Source organism: Pseudoliparis swirei, chromosome 17 (genome assembly GCF_029220125.1).
Source record: "Pseudoliparis swirei isolate HS2019 ecotype Mariana Trench chromosome 17, NWPU_hadal_v1, whole genome shotgun sequence".
Classification (NCBI taxonomy): domain Eukaryota; kingdom Metazoa; phylum Chordata; class Actinopteri; order Perciformes; family Liparidae; genus Pseudoliparis; species Pseudoliparis swirei.
Genome location: NC_079404.1, coordinates 3,581,938 through 3,601,333, shown reverse-complemented (window position 1 = coordinate 3,601,333; position 19,396 = coordinate 3,581,938). Strand labels below are relative to the sequence as shown.

The following is a 19,396-nucleotide window of genomic DNA, read 5'->3' as shown; positions in this document are numbered from 1 at the left end:
TATAAATTGTAATATATATATATATATATAAAAAGTAAAACAGGAATACCATTATCAGTGCCTTTTTTCTTTTTGCGGCTTGTGGGTTATAATCATTTCTTGCATCACTTCTTTTTATATTTAACTTAATGACTATACTTCACGTGGAGACCCTCACTTTCATAGTGTCTCTGTTTCAAAACCAGTATGTTTCTCTTGATTTCTTGTGTAGTCTAAACTGTTTATTTTGTTTCTAATTCTTCCCATTTCCCCGAATGTATCTGGTGCTAGACTCAATTTGTGTTTTTTTTAAATTCCTTCGTCATCTTGTTTTTGTGTCTCTGCGAAAGTCCCTTTCATTAAATTTGCTGTGTGGTCTAAGAGTTAGCGTTAGCTCTGCCATCTTGTACGTGTGCTGGAAAGCTGTGTGTGTTTGAGTGTGTGTCTGTGTGTGTATGAGTGTCTGTTTGTGTGTGTGTGTGTGTGTGTGAGTGTCTGTGTGTGTATCTGTGTGCATGTGTGTGTATGTGTGTGTGGGTGTGTGTGTGTGAAAATATGTGTTAGTTTGCATGCATGTCAGTGGAAGGGTAAATCATGTTTTATTTGCGATTCCCAAATTATTTCCCAGATTTTTCCGGATACCTGCTTTTTTGGTTTATGAGAAGTAAACACGCCTGTAAATAACCCCATGAAAGATTTATTATTTTGAGTTTATTGACTGTTTTGCATTTTCCATATTGATTTTGATGTATGCCTTTTATATTCTGTTGTTTGAATAATGTATAGACGTTTTAACCTACTTCCGCTTTATAGATAAATCGGACTACTATTTTGAAAGGTTAAACGGAAGCGCGCTCCAAATGCCGAGAAGATCCACTACGTCATCAGAGAGAGACACGGTTTACACACGCGACAGCGGCGCACTGTTTGTCGCATAAATAAAAGTTATCAGAGTGTATATTACCGGACATTACAGCGTCACATATCTGTTCTCTGTCCGCTGCACTCCTGAGCCAGAGGGACCAACTGCCGGCGAACATCCGGGTCTTCTGGGGTCAGAGGTCACGGACGTCCGACCCCTGTTGGAGCTCGTTTAGTCGGCGGTCTAATGTGCCAGGTGGACGAAGACTACCACGAGCCGCTGCAGCGCGCGCAGGTGCCCGGGTAGGTTACTGCAGTTTCTGTGTACATGAGTCATTCCTAGCATTCGGTGCCATTTCAGCTAGGTTGATCAAAAATAAAAAAACATAATTTTCCATGTTTTTTTCTATTTAATCTGAATGATGGCTTGTTAAAGTATAAGAAAAAGGTTTTGGTCAAGCTCAGGATATTATGTTTAAATAATTGTGACCTAATAATCGGATGCAAACGAGGCAAAACGTCCACCCTGTTACAGACATTGTCATGTCTATGAAAAAGTGTTTTGACTACACAATCATTATAAATGTTAATTATCTAACAGCTGAAATGTTCCTTACTTAACCTGTCAAAAATAATTTAACAAAACATTTTTTTAAAAATGCATTATTTCGAAAAATACTACTATTTTGAGGCACAATGTACGTTCAACCCATTTGTTTTAGAATAAAACATAATTTAATTGGAATGTGGCCGCATGTTTTAGTAAATTAATTTTGTCAAATCATTCCCTGCAAAGGACTACAAAGACATGGGTCATATTTGTTCATTTCATTTAATTATTATAAAAAGAAACACAGGTAACAGGGTGGACACAAGAGAAACGGGACGTAACAGGGAGGACTTGTATCAGTGAATACAATAACATATTTAATTAAGAACATAAATCCTTAAACATTAGGCTACATTTAATTAATGGTGTCAAAATGTTATATTATATATTATTTAATTACATTTCATTTTACCAAGAATACTAACAAGAATTATTATAATTAACAATAACAGCCCACCCGCCCCGCATCCCCCAGGCCCTGACAAATACGTATACTCCAAACTTCAACCATAAAAGTCCACCCAATACAATATTCATGAACATATTCAACAGTTAATACATATGTAGTACCAACATTCTCCATCTATACATCAACCGATCTATTCCATTAGCCAGCAACCCAGTTGCTTCTCTAAGAAACTCCAAACAGACTTTTCCAGCTGGACAGACCTCTTATTGATTGGTTGCGGCTCTGTAATGAGGCATACAATCTGGTCATCTCTGTACCAACTGACGTCTTCTCGTGGACTGGGCCAGTAAAATTTGTTAATGCCATTTCTATACATACACTTGATCTTCAGGTCTTCTTCCACCTCCAGGATGATTCCTGGGAAGGGTTCACCATCATACTTAATGATGCACCACTGCAATTTCTTCTTTAGTGAGGACCTCAGGCGGGTTGGTTCTCTGGTGCATTCTTGAATCGGCCCTTCTACCAAGCTCACCTCCTTCAGCCCATAGCACGGACAGTCCAGTTTGCCCTTGTCAGCCTGGCAAAGACAGGTTATGTCCCTGTGTTGATAATCCCTGGAGAGAGGCAAATGACTTGGTGAATTTTCATAGTTCCTTTCACAGGCACAAGCTGCGCCCATCCAACATTTCCTGCCCTTTTTCTCAACTTCTTCTTCTCCCACGAGAAAAAGCTCCACTGAAGTGCCCGACTTTTTTAACTCGTGGAACATGGTTTCCGCATTGGGGATATCTTCTCCATGTTTGACAATTCTGTCAGCAGATCTTTTAAGGGTACCCCCAACACCATCTGGAGCACCCTTTCCATGGCTGGCCTCAAAAAAGTTCCAGCTGACGGCTTGAAAGCCTTTTTGAGCGGCTCTTGAGATAGTAGGTAAAGTTACCCTTCTGTTTGTACTGAGTTGCTGGGCGTCACTGAAAACATGCAGGCGATTGATATCAGGGTGTCTCTCCCTCACCATGTCCAAAACAGGGTCAAGATGGGCCCAGATGGCTGGGGGATCGTGGCGTCTGGAAGGTGAAATGGTGGTGAAAGTCACTGGAGACAGTTCAGCTGCTGTGTAAAGCACTCCAGTGTGCAGGGTTGCTTGCTGGTGGGAACCTCCAAAATGGACAGATTGAATTTCCTTAGAGTACTTACAGGAGTAATTTTCACTGAAATCTACATGAATTAGACATTCATTGCTCCTCAAGTTTTCTCTTAGTTGTCTATAGGCTCCATACTGCCACCGAATGTTAAATATGTGCCTTCTAAATCTGAACAGTCGGTCATGAAAGTCACATGCAAGTCCATCCTCTGTTGTCATCACATTTTCTTGACAGTGATTGTTGACCTTTTCCTGGCTCCTCTCCATTATGGATGTTGGCTTCCAAAGACCACTGGGTAATACCTACCTCTATGTTTTCAGGAGCTCTCAGCATTTTATGTGTTGTGTAAACACAGTCTTTACACTCGCCGTATGCACAGAGTTTGGATTTTGGATTGCACATGGTTGCATCTACCATTTCCTCAATATTTTTGTAGCTGACATGCCTTGGCTGTTTAGAGTGTTGGCCATGAACTGTAGGTTCTCATGAGTTTTACACTGACAGGTTTCTCGATCAGCTTCTGTTGGCACCACAACCCAAAATGGTCTCAAGGTGCAGAAACACGAGTAAGAGACCCGATGTTGATGCTCAGAAAGGAATTTCTGGTGCAGATTTTCATCGTGTCAGTTAGCAAACGTTTTGATTTTCGTCTTCTTTTGGTGACAGTTTGTTTCGTCCCGTTGTCATCCGGCTGACGTCATCTCTCAAATAGAATGCTTTTACTTTTGCTTTGCATTCAGCAGGTAATCTGTTGCTCACTTTTCTTTCAAATGTCAACAGCGCTCCATCTGGTCTTTGACCTCGCTTTTGAAAAGCCAAGAATTTTCTGTGCATCCCTCTGCAGCCTGTATTTCTCGATAATCTTTCCTATTGTTGTTTTAGCAATTATTTGTTTCTCTCGTTCCTTCCGGGTGTTTTGTATTTATTTCTGATGTCTTCAATTATGGCTTCCTGCAATAACAATCTTTTTCTAATTGTGTCCTTAACTATTTGATTCGAAGCAGGTAATTCACCCTAGACCGAGGATTTGTTCTCCCCAAAACGCTGGTCTCTCTTTTGTATTTGTACATTTTCTAATTTCTCTCTTCAATGTGGCCTCCAGTTTTTCAATCTGGTTCTGGAGCCTCCTTCTCCCCTTCTGACATTGTTCTGTCCAACAACGTGTGCCTATAACACAAAAAAGTTTATTGTCACAATTTACAATCACTGAAACACAAAATGGTTTGCTTTATCATGTAAGATAATTCAAATCCAGATACACACAATCTGCAAACCATTTAACCCATAACTTTATTCTAACCTTGAGGGCCCTTGTTGTGCTGCATTGTCTCGACTTGAGGTGGAGTGGTCATTACGCTGGCTCTTGCTTTATCCTAAGCTTTTTCTTCTTTTCTTGCCACTTCTTTCTCTGTTCTCTCCTTTCTCTTTCACTGAGGTCTGACACTTTCTTTTTTTCCCCTTCTTCTCTGTCTTTCTTCCACTTTGCCTTCTCTTTATCCAGGTACTGCTTCCTTCTTTCATTGTCTGAATCCCTTCCTCCCCTGTGGCGTCGCTGCTTTTCTGCATTAGACAACGCTGCCATTTCCTGATAAATACATTCATACCATTAGATATCATATAATTTAATATATATATATATATATATATATATATATATATATATATATATATATATATATATAACATATATGCATATTAAACAAACAATACATAACAGCACATGCTGAAATAGTTAATCATCTAGCCTTTTAACAACCCCTTACTGTATGTCCACCCTGTTACTGTGAAACATAGTAACAGGGTGGATGGTAACTAAGGTGGACATTGTATGCTAAACTTGGCTATTGCTACATGTCTGATGATGATCAAGCTAGCACTTGTGACATCAGAGAAAGATATTTGATAGCTTTATTCACATTTTTTCTAAATGTAAACATTTTGATCAGTTTCCACAAAAATGAGCATAACAGGGTGGACATGTTATGCTTTACCGCAACAGTTAAGTTAGTAAAAACATTAAAAATTGTTGAAGGAAGAGTGCATACTTACTCTGCTTCTTGAAGATGATTTTCCCGCCTAAAATGTATCCTTCTTCTTGAGTCATACAAATAGTAGCATAGTAAAGGGCGTGTCCAGAGGATTCAAATCACAGTAACAGGGGACATTAAAACAGGGACACACACTTTTAAAAACTTTAATCAATAAAATGAATTACCATTTTATTTTTTATTTTGTGATGAATATCAATAAAAGGGTTACATAACAGTGACACAAATGTAGAATTTGTTTGTATTTGTTTGATTTCTTTGTTTATATCCGTTAGAGAAGTTGAGCAAACATGATTTGGGACACAGCAATTTGGCCTACTTGTGCTAAAATCAGAGTAATTATTTAGCATTTTGAATATCCTGGGAAAATAACATTGATGTTTTATAGTAGAGGGGAATAAACATGTAAAACCAAGCTTTTAAAAATAAGCATTTGACCTTTTACATGCAAAATATATGATATAATGTGTTGGGGACCTAAATGGCACTGAATGCTAGGAATGACCCACATGTCTGTGTACATGTTTGTGTACATAAGATAATCCTTCATTGGCATGTGACTCGTGCCGCTACTGTAACGTGACGGCCGTATTTAACTCCCAGTTGTTGCGTCATCTCATGTTGTCATCTTCACATGTAGGGCTTTACTTAATCAATTTAGAGCTTTTGATACATGTAATTAAATGTAAAAAGGGCTCGTGGGGCTTTCTACTACACAATGAACCTCCACAGTATAGAGTATAAGAGATGTCTGCTGTGTATAAGGAGATGGTCGCAACTAAATGCGTCCCAGCACAACATGGGACGTAAACATCAGATGGAAATACAAACAAAATCAATATTCAAGAAACAAGTTGTCCAAATAATATTACGTAAACACACCTCTTAAACTAGAATGGGCACTCGGTAGAGCGCATACCTTCGCATATCACAAGATTGGGCATTGAATTATGAACATTTTGGCATTAGTTGCATGCCAATTGGATAGAAATTGACCGTGCTATGGTAAAAAGAAGATTTTGACCTTTTCATGACCTTGACCGATCATCCCAAAATCTAATCAAATGGTCCCCGGATAATAACAAATCATCCCACCAAATTTCATGGGATTCAAGAAGATTTTTGACCTTTTCATGACCGTAACTTTGACCTTTGACCCGATCGATCCCAAAATCGAATCAAATGGTCCCCGGATATTAACAAATCATCCCACCAAATTTAATGTAATCCGGTTTAATACTTTTTGAGTTATGCGAGTAACACGCATACAAATAAATAAATACACGGCGATCAAAACATAACCTTCCGCATTTTCAATGCGAAGGTAATAATATTTATGGCAGTTAAACTGTGTATGATGGCACATTATTGTATCCTAAAGTATGAATCTAAGCACATGATTTTCTTTTTTTAAAAACGTGTGTGTTTTCCTCCATTTATTAGTGTTTCCAAGAAATGTGTGAAATGCAAAGAGGCGACTGCCGCCGTGGTCATCAGAGCGGGAGATGCCTTCTGCAGGTAAGAGACACTGTTCACCGACATTTCCTGTCCAACTGCTAGAGGATGTCATATACATCGTCCCCATGTCCATAATGCATTATATCACACTTATGATACGTTATAATCTGCTTCCAGCCCTGTATAGAGAACCACAATCCAAGTGTTTCGTGTTGAAAGGTCAAAGAAATGCCACTGATGACACAAAAGAGCCAATCTCTGTGGAAGAATTCGGTTTAGTTAGTATTTAACCGTTTATGACACTATTATTAAGCACTGCATCTTGTCTTAAGATATGAGGTAATCTTTTAACATTTACTTGAGCCTCAAAGTACCGAATCTAAATGTGATTTAGTGGTTAAACCTGTCCCGTATCTGACATTTTCACTATGACAGAGTCTTGTTAGCTGGGGGTGGGGCTCACCTCACATTGTTGTCATGTCTCTGTGTTAGGAGCTGCTTCAAGGAATACTTCATCCATAAGTTCAGAGCCATGCTGGGCAAAAACCGAGTCCTTTTCCCTGGAGAGAAGGTTAGCTGTGTGCTTTATCCTCTGAATATGAACTCTGGTTCTTTACTGACATACATGCATACATACATACGTGTGTGTGCATGCGTACGGGCATACATGCATATGGGCATGCATGCATGTGTACGTATGTGCATGCATACGTGCATACATACGTATATGTGCATACATGGATGCATACATACGTGAATGCATATATGTGCGCATACATACCCCCACTGACTGACTCTGTCACCCCCAGGACTACCTCCTCTTCCTCCTCCTCCTCCTCCTTTCTCCTACTCCTCCTCCCTCCTCCTTCTTCTTCCCTCCTGGAGGCCTCCTCCACACACATGCCACTTTAACATGCACTTTAACTTAAACACACGTCACTTGAAACACACACCTAAACACTTTAACATTATTTGTTGTCTGAGCACTTTATCTTTATCTTATCTTATACTTAAGTTCACTGTTGCTGTCGCATTGATTGTTGTTTGTCATGTCTAAATGTTGCACCTTCCGGCAAAAAAAATTCCTCGTTTGTGTAAACATTCCTGGCAATAAAACTGTTTCTGATTCTGATACATACATACATACATACATACATACATGCATACATACTGTACATACATAAATAAATGAGACTTGTCTGGCTGTAGGTGCTGCTGGCTGTGTCCGGAGGTCCTTCTTCCTGCTCCATGCTCGGTCAAGTCCAAGAGGTAAAACTCGTCTATCTTTCCGTTGTCTGTCGCCACCAGTGAAGCTTCTTTTTAAACGAGTATAGAGATTCTGAGTATAGAGAGTATAGAGATTCTGTATGACCCTGTGGATTCAAAGAAATCCTTGTTTCTTCCTCTTGGTTTAAATGTTCCTAACAACTAAACTCCTGTTCCTGCTCCCTAGGGGTTGAGGCAGAATGCTCACAAGAAGTTGAGATTCTCACCTGGCATTGTCTTCATTGACGGTAAATCACATAGCGACTCATTCAATGTCAAGCATTCTCATGTATGACAGGAGGACTTTAAGTGTGTGTGTGTGTGTGTGTGTGTGTGTGTGTGTGTGTGTGTGCGCAGAGGGCGGTGCTGTCGGTCAGTCTTTGGAGGACAGACGGAGGACGGCGGCTGAGCTGCGGGCTGTGTTCAAAGCGACAGGCTTCCCCTTCCTCGTGGTGCCTCTGGAACAGGTCAGCGTGGTCATCCACACCACCGCGTTTCCATTTCATCGTGCACATCTTTCGGCTGTGTTTTCACGCCGTGCGTTCAAACTGCCTCGGAGGTTTGAACACCCGAAAATGGGAGAGGTTTGGACACGCCACCTACGAGTTGACGTAGATCAAAGGTTCTCAACCTTCTTTTGTGAGAGATGTACCCCCTGTGAAATATTTATTTCAGCCGAGTACCCCCTGACCAGTGCAAAGCATTTTGGGTTGGAAAAAAAGATGTAATACGTAGTCTTTTAGTATATATAGTGTATGTATATATATATAGTTTATATACACTATATATACTAAAATACTTTTTTTCCAACTATATACATATTTATATATATCTGTATATATTTATATATATAGTATATACAATTCAGTTTATGAACTTACGCATATATTTCATTTAATATGTATTAAATAAATATTTTCAAAGTTTTTTTTTAATGGATGCTCATTTTAAATATATTTAAAACAAATCTCACGTACCCCCGAGAGGGCCTTCACGTACCCCCAGGGGTCCACGTACCACAGTTTGAGAACCACTGTCGTAGACACCGGCGTTCTCTATACTCGATTAGGTCTTGGTAGTCTTGACGTGTCTTTCTGGGTTCTTCACGCCGCCGGATGAAAACTAACAACGGCCTTGATTACTGTGGAGAAGTCAACATGGATAACAGTTTACAGGTGACCTTGGTGACCCCGTTGTTTACTAGCAGCTGTTGTTGGAGCGATTGGCGGGCGCCGTGTCCAGGGACGTTATCAGCGCCACGGAGCGCTTCTGAAGTCACGGACTTTCCTTTTTCTTATCAATGCTTATTTTGTCCCGCACAACTATTGTGAAGTTCACGAAGAAGCTGCAAACAAACAGAAGCACGCAGTCTCCCCGGAGCGTCGGAGACAAACTAAACCGAGGAGAGCAGTGAGAGTTGCGTGTTGACCACATTTCTGGACACATAGTTTGTTAAAGTGTTGATTTGTATGGGTTCATTTTTTAAAAATGAGTTTGATGCGAGTGTGAGAAACGGGGAGAGCAAGACCTGCAGCCTCGTCACTAAGTTTGAAATGATACCGTTTTCATAATTAAAGAAAAGTATTTCAATTAAATTCAGTTTATTTTGTAAAGCCCATTCTCACAAATTACAAATTTGCCTCAGAGGGCTTTACAACCTGACATACGACATCCCTGACCTTTGACCTCACATCGGATCAGGAGAAACTCCCAAAAAGTAAAGTATAGAGAGGAATAGCTTGACCATCTGCAACCGCCGTATATTATTACCTTCGCATTGAAAATGCGGAAGGTTATGTTTTGATCGCCGTATATTTATTTATTTATTTATTTGTATGCGTGTTACTCGCATAACTCAAAAAGTATTAAACCGAATCGCATGCAATTTGGTGGGATGTTTGGTTATTATCCGGGGACCATTTGATTAGATTTTGGGATCGATCGGGTCAAAGGTCAAGGTCATGAAAAGGTAAAAATCTTCCTTTTCACCATAGCGCGGTACATTTTTATCCAATTGGCATGCAACTAATGCCAAAATGTTCATAACTCAATGCCCAATCTTGGGATATGCGAAGGTATGCGCTCTACCGAGTGCCCGTTCTAGTTAAAGGTATGACGCCGTCTTATTCTCTGTAACTAAGCAACCAATATACTTCCGTCTTTCAATCAGAGGATCGCCGGTTCAATCCCGATGTTCAATCCGATGTGTCCATGAGCAAGGCACTCGACCCCGAATTGCTCCGAAATGTGTTGGATGAAAGCGTTGTTTAAATGTGACGTAACATCCGGTCCCTTTTGATTTTACGACGGTTTTACACGTCCGTGTTGCTTCTACTTCTCGGTGTAGCCTGTAACTATGTTGACTGAAAGCCGACAGTGGATCAGACGTGTTATTGAACGTGACCTCCGACCTCCTCTCAGGTTCTGGACCTTCCCAGTTCAGTCGTGGTGGCGGCGGCGGCCCCGGCGCCTTCGGAGCGAACAGTCGGCGTCTACAAAAAAGCTGTGGGCCACTTCATTCAGAGTGACGGCGTGGAGAGCCAGACGCCGCCGGAGTGGGAAGAGGCCCCTGCGGCCGATGTGCCGGAGTCCCGCACGCAACTCCTGCAGCAGCTGATCGGCTCCGCGAAGACGCTGACAGCCAGAGAAGACCTGCTCAACACACTCAGGTCAGACGGAGGCTCAGGCGGTCGCACGCTCCCCTGTTTTCAATAATGTTGACTGTTATTACCTTCGCATTGAAAATGCGGAAGGTTATGTTTTGATCGCTATGTATTTGTATGCGTGCGTGTTACTCGCTAACTCAAAAAGTATTAAACCGAATCGCATGGAATTTGGTGGGATGATTGGTTCTTATCCGGGGACCATTTGATTCGATTTTGGGATCAATCGGGTCAAAGGTCAAGGTCAAGGTCACGGAAAGGTCAACATCTTCTTTTTACCATAGCACGGTCAATTTTTATCCAATTGGCATGCAACTAATGCCAAAATGTTCATAATTCAATGCCCAATATTGTGATATGCGAAGGTATGCGCTCTACCGAGTGCCCATTCTAGTTTATTTATTTGTTTATTTATTTGTATGCGTGTTACTCGCATAACACAAAAAGTATTAAACCGAATCGCATGAAATTTGGTAGGATGATTGGTTATTATCCGGGGACCATTTGATTCGATTTTGGGATCGATCGGGGTCAAGGTCATGTAAAGGTCAAAATCTTCTTTTTACCATAGCGCGGTCAATTTCTATCCAATTGGCATGCAACTGATGCCAACATGTTCATAACTCAATGCCCAATCTTGTAATATGCGAAGGTATGCGCTCTACCGAGTGCCCATTCTAGTTTGTCTTTGTTCTGACTGAACTTGATTCCCCAAGTGGTCTCTCCTTCCCCTGACACTGAGATGAGCATGAGCTCGCGTTGAGACTCTGTAACTTTGGCTGCGTTCTCCTCAAAGGCAGCACCTGCTGGTGCACACGGCGCGCACAGAAGGCTACAGCAAGGTGATGCTGGGAGACAGCTGCACCCGGCTGGCCGTCAAACTGCTCACCAGTATATCGCTGGGCCGAGGAGCGCAGCTGGCCCAGGACACGGTGCGTATGCGACGATCGACGGGTGAGCCTTCAAATCCAGAGGTCGCGTTTCCCCCCTTTTTGCTGTTTTCGCCGTTTCACACGATATTAAATGTGAAAATCTGACTCTCAGAAACACGGGTGCATTGTATTCAGTGTGTATTTGTGTCCACAGGGTTTCTCAGACTCCAGGTACGGGGACGTCGTACTGGTGAGACCGATGAGGGACTACTCGGCTAAAGAGATAGCGTACTACAACCGCATGTTCAGCGTGCCCTCTGTGTTCATACCAGGCCTGGACACAAAGGTGAGGTCAAGCGGCAGTAGATGGGACAGCGGCGGGGTGACACTACGGTCCGGAACCAAAGTAGTGGAATACCAGATGAGTAGTCTTGGCTTCGGTCGGCTAGCCGTCCACACGTGGGACCCTGAGGGGTTGGAGCTGTACGCTCAGTTTGTTTGGTCGAGTGGACTCTCGGTCGAAATGCTCCGAGTCGACGTCATTTACAGGGTTCGTACGGTCATGGAAAACCTGGAAAAGTCATGGAATTTTAAAATGGTCATTTCCATGCCTGGAAAAGTCCTGGAAAAAAACGTAAATCATAAAAGTTTTGGAAAAGTCCTGGAAATGTTGGTATATTCACATGTTCATTTACGCCGAGTTTGAAATAATTAATATAAACAGATGGATTTGCACATAAAGAATAAACATTTATAGAAGTGTTTAAAGGAATAAACATGAATAGAAATATTTATTCTTTTAATCAAACTATTGTCTCATTCATTTGTTTCATTTCAGGTAAACTGTACGCTTTGGAACTCCCTTTTTTTTAAAATACAAAATTCTCTAAATTGTTCATGTTTATACCGAGATTTCAGTTTGGTCGTGGAAATTTGGTTTAAAGTCCTGAGGTCGATGGCCGCCCCAAATCCCGACTCTGAAAAGCTGTTTTAAAAAAAGGTTGTGTAAATATTGATAAATATTGTCCAACCGGTGCATTTCCAGCGTGTTTGTGTCCGTCCCCACAGACGAGCAACAAGTCCAGCATCCAGCGTCTGACCGAGAGCTTCGTCATCAAGCTGCAGGCGGACTTCCCCTCCACCGTCAGCGCCATCTACAGGTCAGCGCCGAGCCGCACATACTACGGCCTGCTTTTTCAGATGATGAGCAAGAGGCGACCCGTTTTCCCTCGTACACACACACTCCAGCTCTCGGAGTCCCCGTGAGGTCATTAACACTCTGCTGTGTCGGCCGTAGGACCAGCGAGAAGCTGCAGGCGCCGTGTACGGGCGCCTCCGCGGCCGACCGCTGCCTGCTCTGCATGTGCGTCCTGGACACGGCCGCCGGTGAGTGTCGCGTGGGGCGAGTCGCTTCCAGAGCTTTTTAAGTACTTTGGCATTTGTGTTCTAAGTTGAGTGACTTTAGAGCCTTAAAATACACACGTGAAAAAAAGAAGTGATGCCAGAGGGGAGGATTACTTTTCACAAAAGAAAACCTGCAGAATTTCCCTTATTTTTGAGATGAAAATAGTTTATCGAAGCACCGTGTCGGTCAGAATTCTTTGAATTTAAAAAAAACAAAAACATTTTTTTGACTAGGTTTATTTGATAAGGGACAGTGCACATTGATAAAAACATTTCAGTAAGTGTGCCAGAGTTAGCCAAGAGGCTATTTTTCATCTGTCATCCCCAGAATCAGAGATTGTTTTCTTTTTCTAATATAGATTCTAGTTATATTAAGAGATTTGTGTTGTCCTTATTCCGAAATATAATCGGATAACATTATTATTTGTTCAGTAAGGAGAGACATGGCATACTTTTTGAAGTAAAACCTTTTACTTTGTAGTTTTCAACACATGAAGAGGACATAATTATGACCAGAATGCAACAAATTGCACCTTTTTTAAGTGAAACAAATAAATAAATAAAAAACCGGTAGCACCCAAATGGATAGGAAAGCCGTCTTCATCCTGTCATGTGGGCGGAATGAAATAGGATTGCCCTCTTGATCTGTACACGCATCCTTCACCCCTCATGGAAGAAGACATTTTCTTTCTTCTCTGCCTTCTTTTTTTTTTTTTCAGAGAACGCTTCGGCCTTCAAGGCCACGCTGATCTCAGAGCAGCTCTCGCAGAATAAATCTCCAGGAGCTGCCGGTGCTGCGATCCCGAGACCAAACCCAGGTCCGGTCCACGGTCAGTCATGAATACATTCCACCTCCACCTCCACTGGGATTGACAGGCGACTTATAGCGCAGCGCTACGTCTCTCCTCCGCATTCACAATATGGCAACCTCTGTTCATTGGTAGGAAAAGAAATCAAAGATGGTGACGGCAAACTCGGCTTTAAAACATCAGTGATACTCCTTTAGGATCCGACAGTAGCGTAAAAGTCCTCAACGGAGTTCCCTTAGTTCTTCGTCAGTAACGTCGGTTTTCCCGTGTTTCCTTTAAAGCTCCGCTGGAGCCCGACTCGCCCGCTGCTCCCGGGCAGCGCTGCTCCTCTGGCGGAGGAGAGGATTGTGGGAAAGCAGCCAGCGGTGTGGGCTGCTGTTCGTCTGCCAGGTGAGTGTTCAATGGTTTCTCCATCTAATCTAATCGGGGGTCACACAGACGCTGAGGAGTCAAGAACACGTACTTTTCCTCTTGCTTGTCGTGTCGGCTGTCGAGATGTCGGGACTGGATGGGAAAAATAAGTTGGAAAGACAGCGATGTCTCAAAATTATTGTCCGTTCAACGTGCAAATGTGTGTCAACAAGCAGATTCCAAACTTCCTAAACAACTCTGGATCTTGGCCGCCGCTTGTTGAGGGTTCTCAAGTCTTCGTTCACGACATCAACGAAAATAATCTTCAGTTCCACTTTCATCACGATCGTCAGCAAGACGAGACGTTCATCATAATGACATTGTTAAATGATTTAAAGCTTTCATTATTTCTGGGTTATTATGCAAATTAATGTCCTGGTCTGGCGGGGTTCAAGTGTATTTTCTCCGCGATGCCAGTGAACGCGCCTTAACTGAAAGGTTCGGTGGCCATAGCGACAGTATTTTGGGGAAGCGGTCGGGATAATCTACTTTGCCAGAGAAGTGTAGCTTAAACCGAGGCGACATTAACGAGCCGTGCCGAAGGAAGCAGACATCAAGAGCGCTGCGGAGAGCGGAGCTAGAAGCTATGAAGCTACAGAGCTCATCGTTAGTTTGAATTAGGGCTGTCAATAGATTTTTAAAAATCAACTGATTTTTTGAAATTCATTAATCGCCGAGTACTTTCCGCGCCGCGTCACCCGACACGTCCACGCCACCTATTTTTCTCTGTGAATCTCGGAGGAGCAGGCGGAAGGAAGGAGGCGGAAGAGGAAACCCGACTGATTCATCCAGGAGTTTAAACTTATTTCTGCTCCGTATTTTCGCGGAGAAACACTTGTTTTAAAAAACGGAAACAGTGTCAAACCTTCAACGCACACCGGAAGTAACCAAAGTGGCGTAAACTGCGTTCAAATATTTTAGTGCGTTAATCGCAGCCAAAATAAACGCGTGGATTAACGCGTTAACGCTGACGGCCCTCGTTTAAATACTACATCTTCTCCCTTTTTCATGAGATTTTTACAAAATGTGTGGTGAATGGAACTTTGGCTTAACCCTCCTGTTCCCTTTAGGGTCAATTTGACCCCATTCAATGTTTAACGTCGGTGTTCTTTGGGGTCAATTGACCCCAGGATGTTTTTCACTGTGTCAAACATATAATAAATATCAACTTTTTTATTTATTTAAAGGGCTATTTAGGAAGTCAACAAACAAACATAAAGTACCTCACACTTAAACTTGGGAAACAATATAAATTCTAATTTTCTGGAGGTTTTAATTGCTGGGGTCAAATTGACCCCAAGGGTAAAATATGTCAGTAAATATAAAGGTAACAGGAGGGTTAAAGTCCTGCAAATCCATTGGTCAACATGTGTATCAACATGTGTATGAACCCTGTCTTTAGTTCCAGGGAGCCAGAGAGCGGCGACCTGAGGAGGCTGCTGTGTTACAGCTGCCAGCTGACCATCAGAGACATGGTGAGTGGACCCGGGAACGTACTGAACGCATGACCCAGTGTTGTGTTCACTTCATTTCGTTTTTACTGCGACTGACGGCGGCCCCCGTTTGTCTCTCCGTGCTCCTAGTCGTCGGTGGAACGTCTCCCGCTCTACATCCTGTCCGAGGCGCAGAGGAGGTGAGGAGAATCCTCGGCTCAAAAAACCCACGTCTGTTCAGTGAAGGAACGTTCCCGAATGCATTTCTCTAGACTCGAAGTCACGGCAGCCGAGACTCCGGCCCCCCGGGCTCGGTTTCCAAACACACTGTCGTACTGGAACCACGCACACAGCGACGTTGGGACACCATCACAAATGTAAACTAGAACGGGCACTCGGTAGAGCGCATACCTTCGCATATCACAAGATTGGGCATTGAATTATGAACATGTTGGCATTAGTTGCATGCCGATTGGATAAAAATTGACCGTGCTATGGTAGAAAGCAGATTTTGACCTTTTCATGACCTTGACCTTTAACCCGATCGATCCCAAAATCTAATCAAATGGTCCCTGGATAATAACCAATCATCCCACCAAATTTCATGCGATTCGGTTTAATACTTTTTGAGTTATACGAGTAACACGCATACAAATAAATACACGGCGATCAAAACATAACCTTCCGCATTTTCAATGCGAAGGTAACAATGGAACGTAAGTGGGGAACAACGGCACCGTGCTCCCTCTGCTGTGTGTGCAGGTCTCACATGAGAGAGGAGATCGGGGAGTTCCTGCTGGATGAAGATGACGAAGGCGATCAGAGGAGGAAGTGAAGCTGCAACGGTCCACCGACAAATATATGAATCTATGCGTCCGGAAGGCTGGGTTTTGTTTTGTCCTCCTTCAAATATACACTCAAACGCAACACACACACACACACACACACACACACACACACACACACACACACACACACACACACAGATGTATTAGATAGTTTAAAGACAGAACATAATAAAACTTCTATTTTTACTGCTCCTCCATGCAGTTGTCCCACGTTTGTTCATTGATTTGTTCGCTCTTGCTCACGTTACCATGGCGACATACCTGGTCGGAAGTGAACTCCATCATGGGACTGGAAGCCCAGGGTCAACCCTGAAGGAACCTCGCTAACCCCAAATGCTTTGTCTCAAACTCTAGTTTCAAGTCTTCTTCAATACAGCATGATGTCATCATTATGGTCATTTAGAGGCAAACGGGATGCTTTAGGGCGGGGCTACAAGGTGGTTGACTGGTTGCTACCGTTACCAGGGAGTATCTGGTGTCTCAGCATCCCTCCTCAGTCCAGATCTGGTCCCTTCTTTTCGTTTGTTGCAACAACAACAACAAAAACAACAACATGGCGAAGGCTGTGAACCAAGATGGCGACGGTGAAGTCTCGAAATTCGAGGCTTCAAAACATCAGTCCACAAACCAACGGGGGATGTCACCATGACTACGTTCACTTCTTATTTACAGTCTATGGTACACACACACACACACACACACACACACACACACACAGTGTTTGCTGCAGTGGAACCAGCAGATGGCAGTCCTTCCTTCTCCAGAGGCATCGAGAGACAAACTGAAACCAACTCCCATAAGTCACAGGTTGTGGAGAAGATTCTAATATTAATAATATTCTGCAAAATGTTCATCATTTGCACAAATAGGTTCTTAAATGAGTTCTTAGATGAGTTCTTAAGTGAGTTCTTAAATAGGTTCTTAAATGAGTTCTTAAATTGGTTCTTAAATAGGTTCTTAAATGAGTTCGTAGATGGGTTCTTAAGTGAGTTCTTAAATGAGTTCTTAAATAGGTTCTTAAATAGGTTCTTAAATGAGTTCTTAAATGCGTTTTTAAATAGGTTCTTAAGTGGGTTCTTAAATAGGTTCTTAAATGAGTTTTTAAATAGGTTCTTAAATAGGTTCTTAAGTGGGTTCTTAAATAGGTTCTTAAATGAGTTCTTAAATGAGTTTTTAAATAGGTTCTTAAATGAGTTTTTAAATAGGTTCTTAAATGAGTTCTTAAGTGAGTTCTTAAATAGGTTCTTAAATGAGTTCTTAAATTGGTTCTTAAATAGGTTCTTAAATGAGTTCTTAGATGGGTTCTTAAGTGAGTTCTTAAATAGGTTCTTAAATAGGTTCTTAAATGAGTTTTTAAAATAGGTTCTTAAGTGGGTTCTTAAATAGGTTCTTAAATGAGTTTTTAAATAGGTTCTTAAATGAGTTCTTAAATAGGTTCTTAAGAGGGTTCTTAAATAGGTTCTTAAATGAGTTTTTAAATAGGTTCTTAAATGAGTTCTTAAATGAGTTTTTAAATAGGTTCTTAAATGAGTTCTTAAATAGGTTCTTAAATGAGTTCTTAAATTGGTTCTTAAATAGGTTCTTAAATGAGTTCTTAGATGAGTTCTTAAATGGGTTCTTAAGTGAGTTCTTAAATGAGTTCTTAAATAGGTTCTTAAGTGGGTTCTTAAATAGGTTCTTAAGTGAGTTCTTAAATAAGTTCTTAAATGAGTTTTTAAATAGGTTCTTAAATAGGTTCTTAAGTGGGTTCTTAAATGAGTTCTTAGATGAGTTTTTAAATAGGTTCTTAAATGAGTTCTTAAATAGGTTCTTAAGTGGGTTCTTAAATGAGTTCTTAAGTGAGTTCTTAAATGGGTTCTAAATAGGTTCTTAAATATGTTCTTAAATGAGTTCTTAAATGAGTTCTAAAGTGGGTTCTTATAGTTTGTCCTTCCGCTCTCTTGCGGAACACACCTGGCTGTCACGCAGGTGACGTCTACATAAAGAGTTAACGTTATCATCATTGCATCATCGCCATCATAATCATCTGGTGATGTGTCAACATGATCAACAGTATTTCATCATGATCAATGTGATCCGTGGTCAGTGGCGTGATTACACGTGACCCACATGGATGAGATCTGGTATCAATAATCACAGATCAGCTGACGGCTCCTCCGGGGTTTACCGACTGCAAAGCTTTCAAAACAAGTTGGTTTACCGATAGTATTCCAGTATTTTAACCCCAACATGATTTCTCTTTTTTTCATGTCGTAATAGCAGACGTTCATACATTTGGGTTTCTTATTTTGTGCACTGCATGTTGATCTCACTTTTTGCAGAGGTCATATCGAGATAAACCTCGAGCATCAGCGTTTACATGAGTCTCTTTTCAAAATAAACTTCCAACAGAGGTCGACTTAGTTTAAGTCAGATTGGTCAAGATGGTTTATAAATGTCTCTCTATCATTTATGAATTATTCATAGTGAGCACCACACATGGAATCCCACCTGCCTCCATCGTATTCCACACACACTCACATACACACACTTCCAGTTGCGGTGGAAAAAGAGGAGTGGGTGTAATGACTTGGCATAGTTGGAAATGTTAGCGCCTCCCTGAGCTGCTTTTCCACCGCCACTGCATAGATATATCTCCAGCTCCCTCTCACCCGGTGCCTCATAATAAATCCACCATTCTTTTTCACATTCATAACTCGCATACAAAAGTTCATACTGAGTGTATCTCCTCCTCTTCCTGCCCATAATATCTGCTCGTAGCAACGAAAGCATGATAAACATTGTTATGGTTATGTTTTTCGGCAATTTGAATTTCCCATCATATCTATTGCGTCCGGGGTCGTGAACACGTGTCGACCAATCACAGACCGGCGGTGATACCAACGCACAGAGGGACTTCATCCTCTGACCAGGTAGACTTTACTCCTCCAGATACTTGCTCAGACAATAGTTACTTGATGATAAATTAATCTTCTAATTGTCATATATACATATACATATATATATATATATATATATGTATATACATATATATATATATAAACATATACAGTATATATATTTATAAAAAAATATATATATAATATATACAGGATATGTTTTATACATATATATACATATAATATATATGTATATATATACACATATATGTATATACATATGTATATAAATATGTAT

General features: G+C 41.4%; 1 protein-coding gene across 2 annotated transcripts; it reads left to right on the top strand.

Moving 5' to 3' along the window:
- Positions 1 to 582: 582 nt before the first annotated feature.
- ctu2 (cytosolic thiouridylase subunit 2 homolog (S. pombe)) lies at positions 583 to 16,411 on the top strand. Of its 2 annotated transcripts, none has more exons than XM_056435865.1 (16): positions 583 to 1,143; positions 6,499 to 6,573; positions 7,006 to 7,084; positions 7,723 to 7,782; positions 7,967 to 8,027; positions 8,137 to 8,246; positions 10,201 to 10,448; positions 11,239 to 11,374; positions 11,529 to 11,660; positions 12,383 to 12,474; positions 12,612 to 12,700; positions 13,438 to 13,536; positions 13,809 to 13,917; positions 15,341 to 15,413; positions 15,522 to 15,571; positions 16,134 to 16,411. In XM_056435865.1, the coding sequence occupies exons 1-16, from the start codon at positions 1,088 to 1,090 to the stop codon at positions 16,204 to 16,206; spliced, it is 1,542 nt and encodes a 513-aa protein (XP_056291840.1). In that variant the 5' UTR covers positions 583 to 1,087; the 3' UTR covers positions 16,207 to 16,411. The 2 variants fall into 2 exon arrangements, with proteins under 2 accessions (XP_056291840.1, XP_056291837.1); XM_056435862.1 differs by having other exon boundaries at positions 871 to 1,143; positions 13,438 to 13,548.
- The last annotated feature ends 2,985 nt before the right edge of the window (positions 16,412 to 19,396 follow it).

Coding starts and splice junctions, on each gene's coding strand:
- ctu2 (XM_056435862.1), top strand. CDS start 1,088: ATGTGCCAGGTGGACGAAGACTACCACGAGCCGCTGCAGCGCGCGCAG. Junction 10,449..11,238: donor GACCTGCTCAACACACTCAG/GTCAGACGGAGG, acceptor TTCTCCTCAAAG/GCAGCACCTGCTGGTGCACA. Junction 11,661..12,382: donor TACCAGGCCTGGACACAAAG/GTGAGGTCAAGC, acceptor CCGTCCCCACAG/ACGAGCAACAAGTCCAGCAT.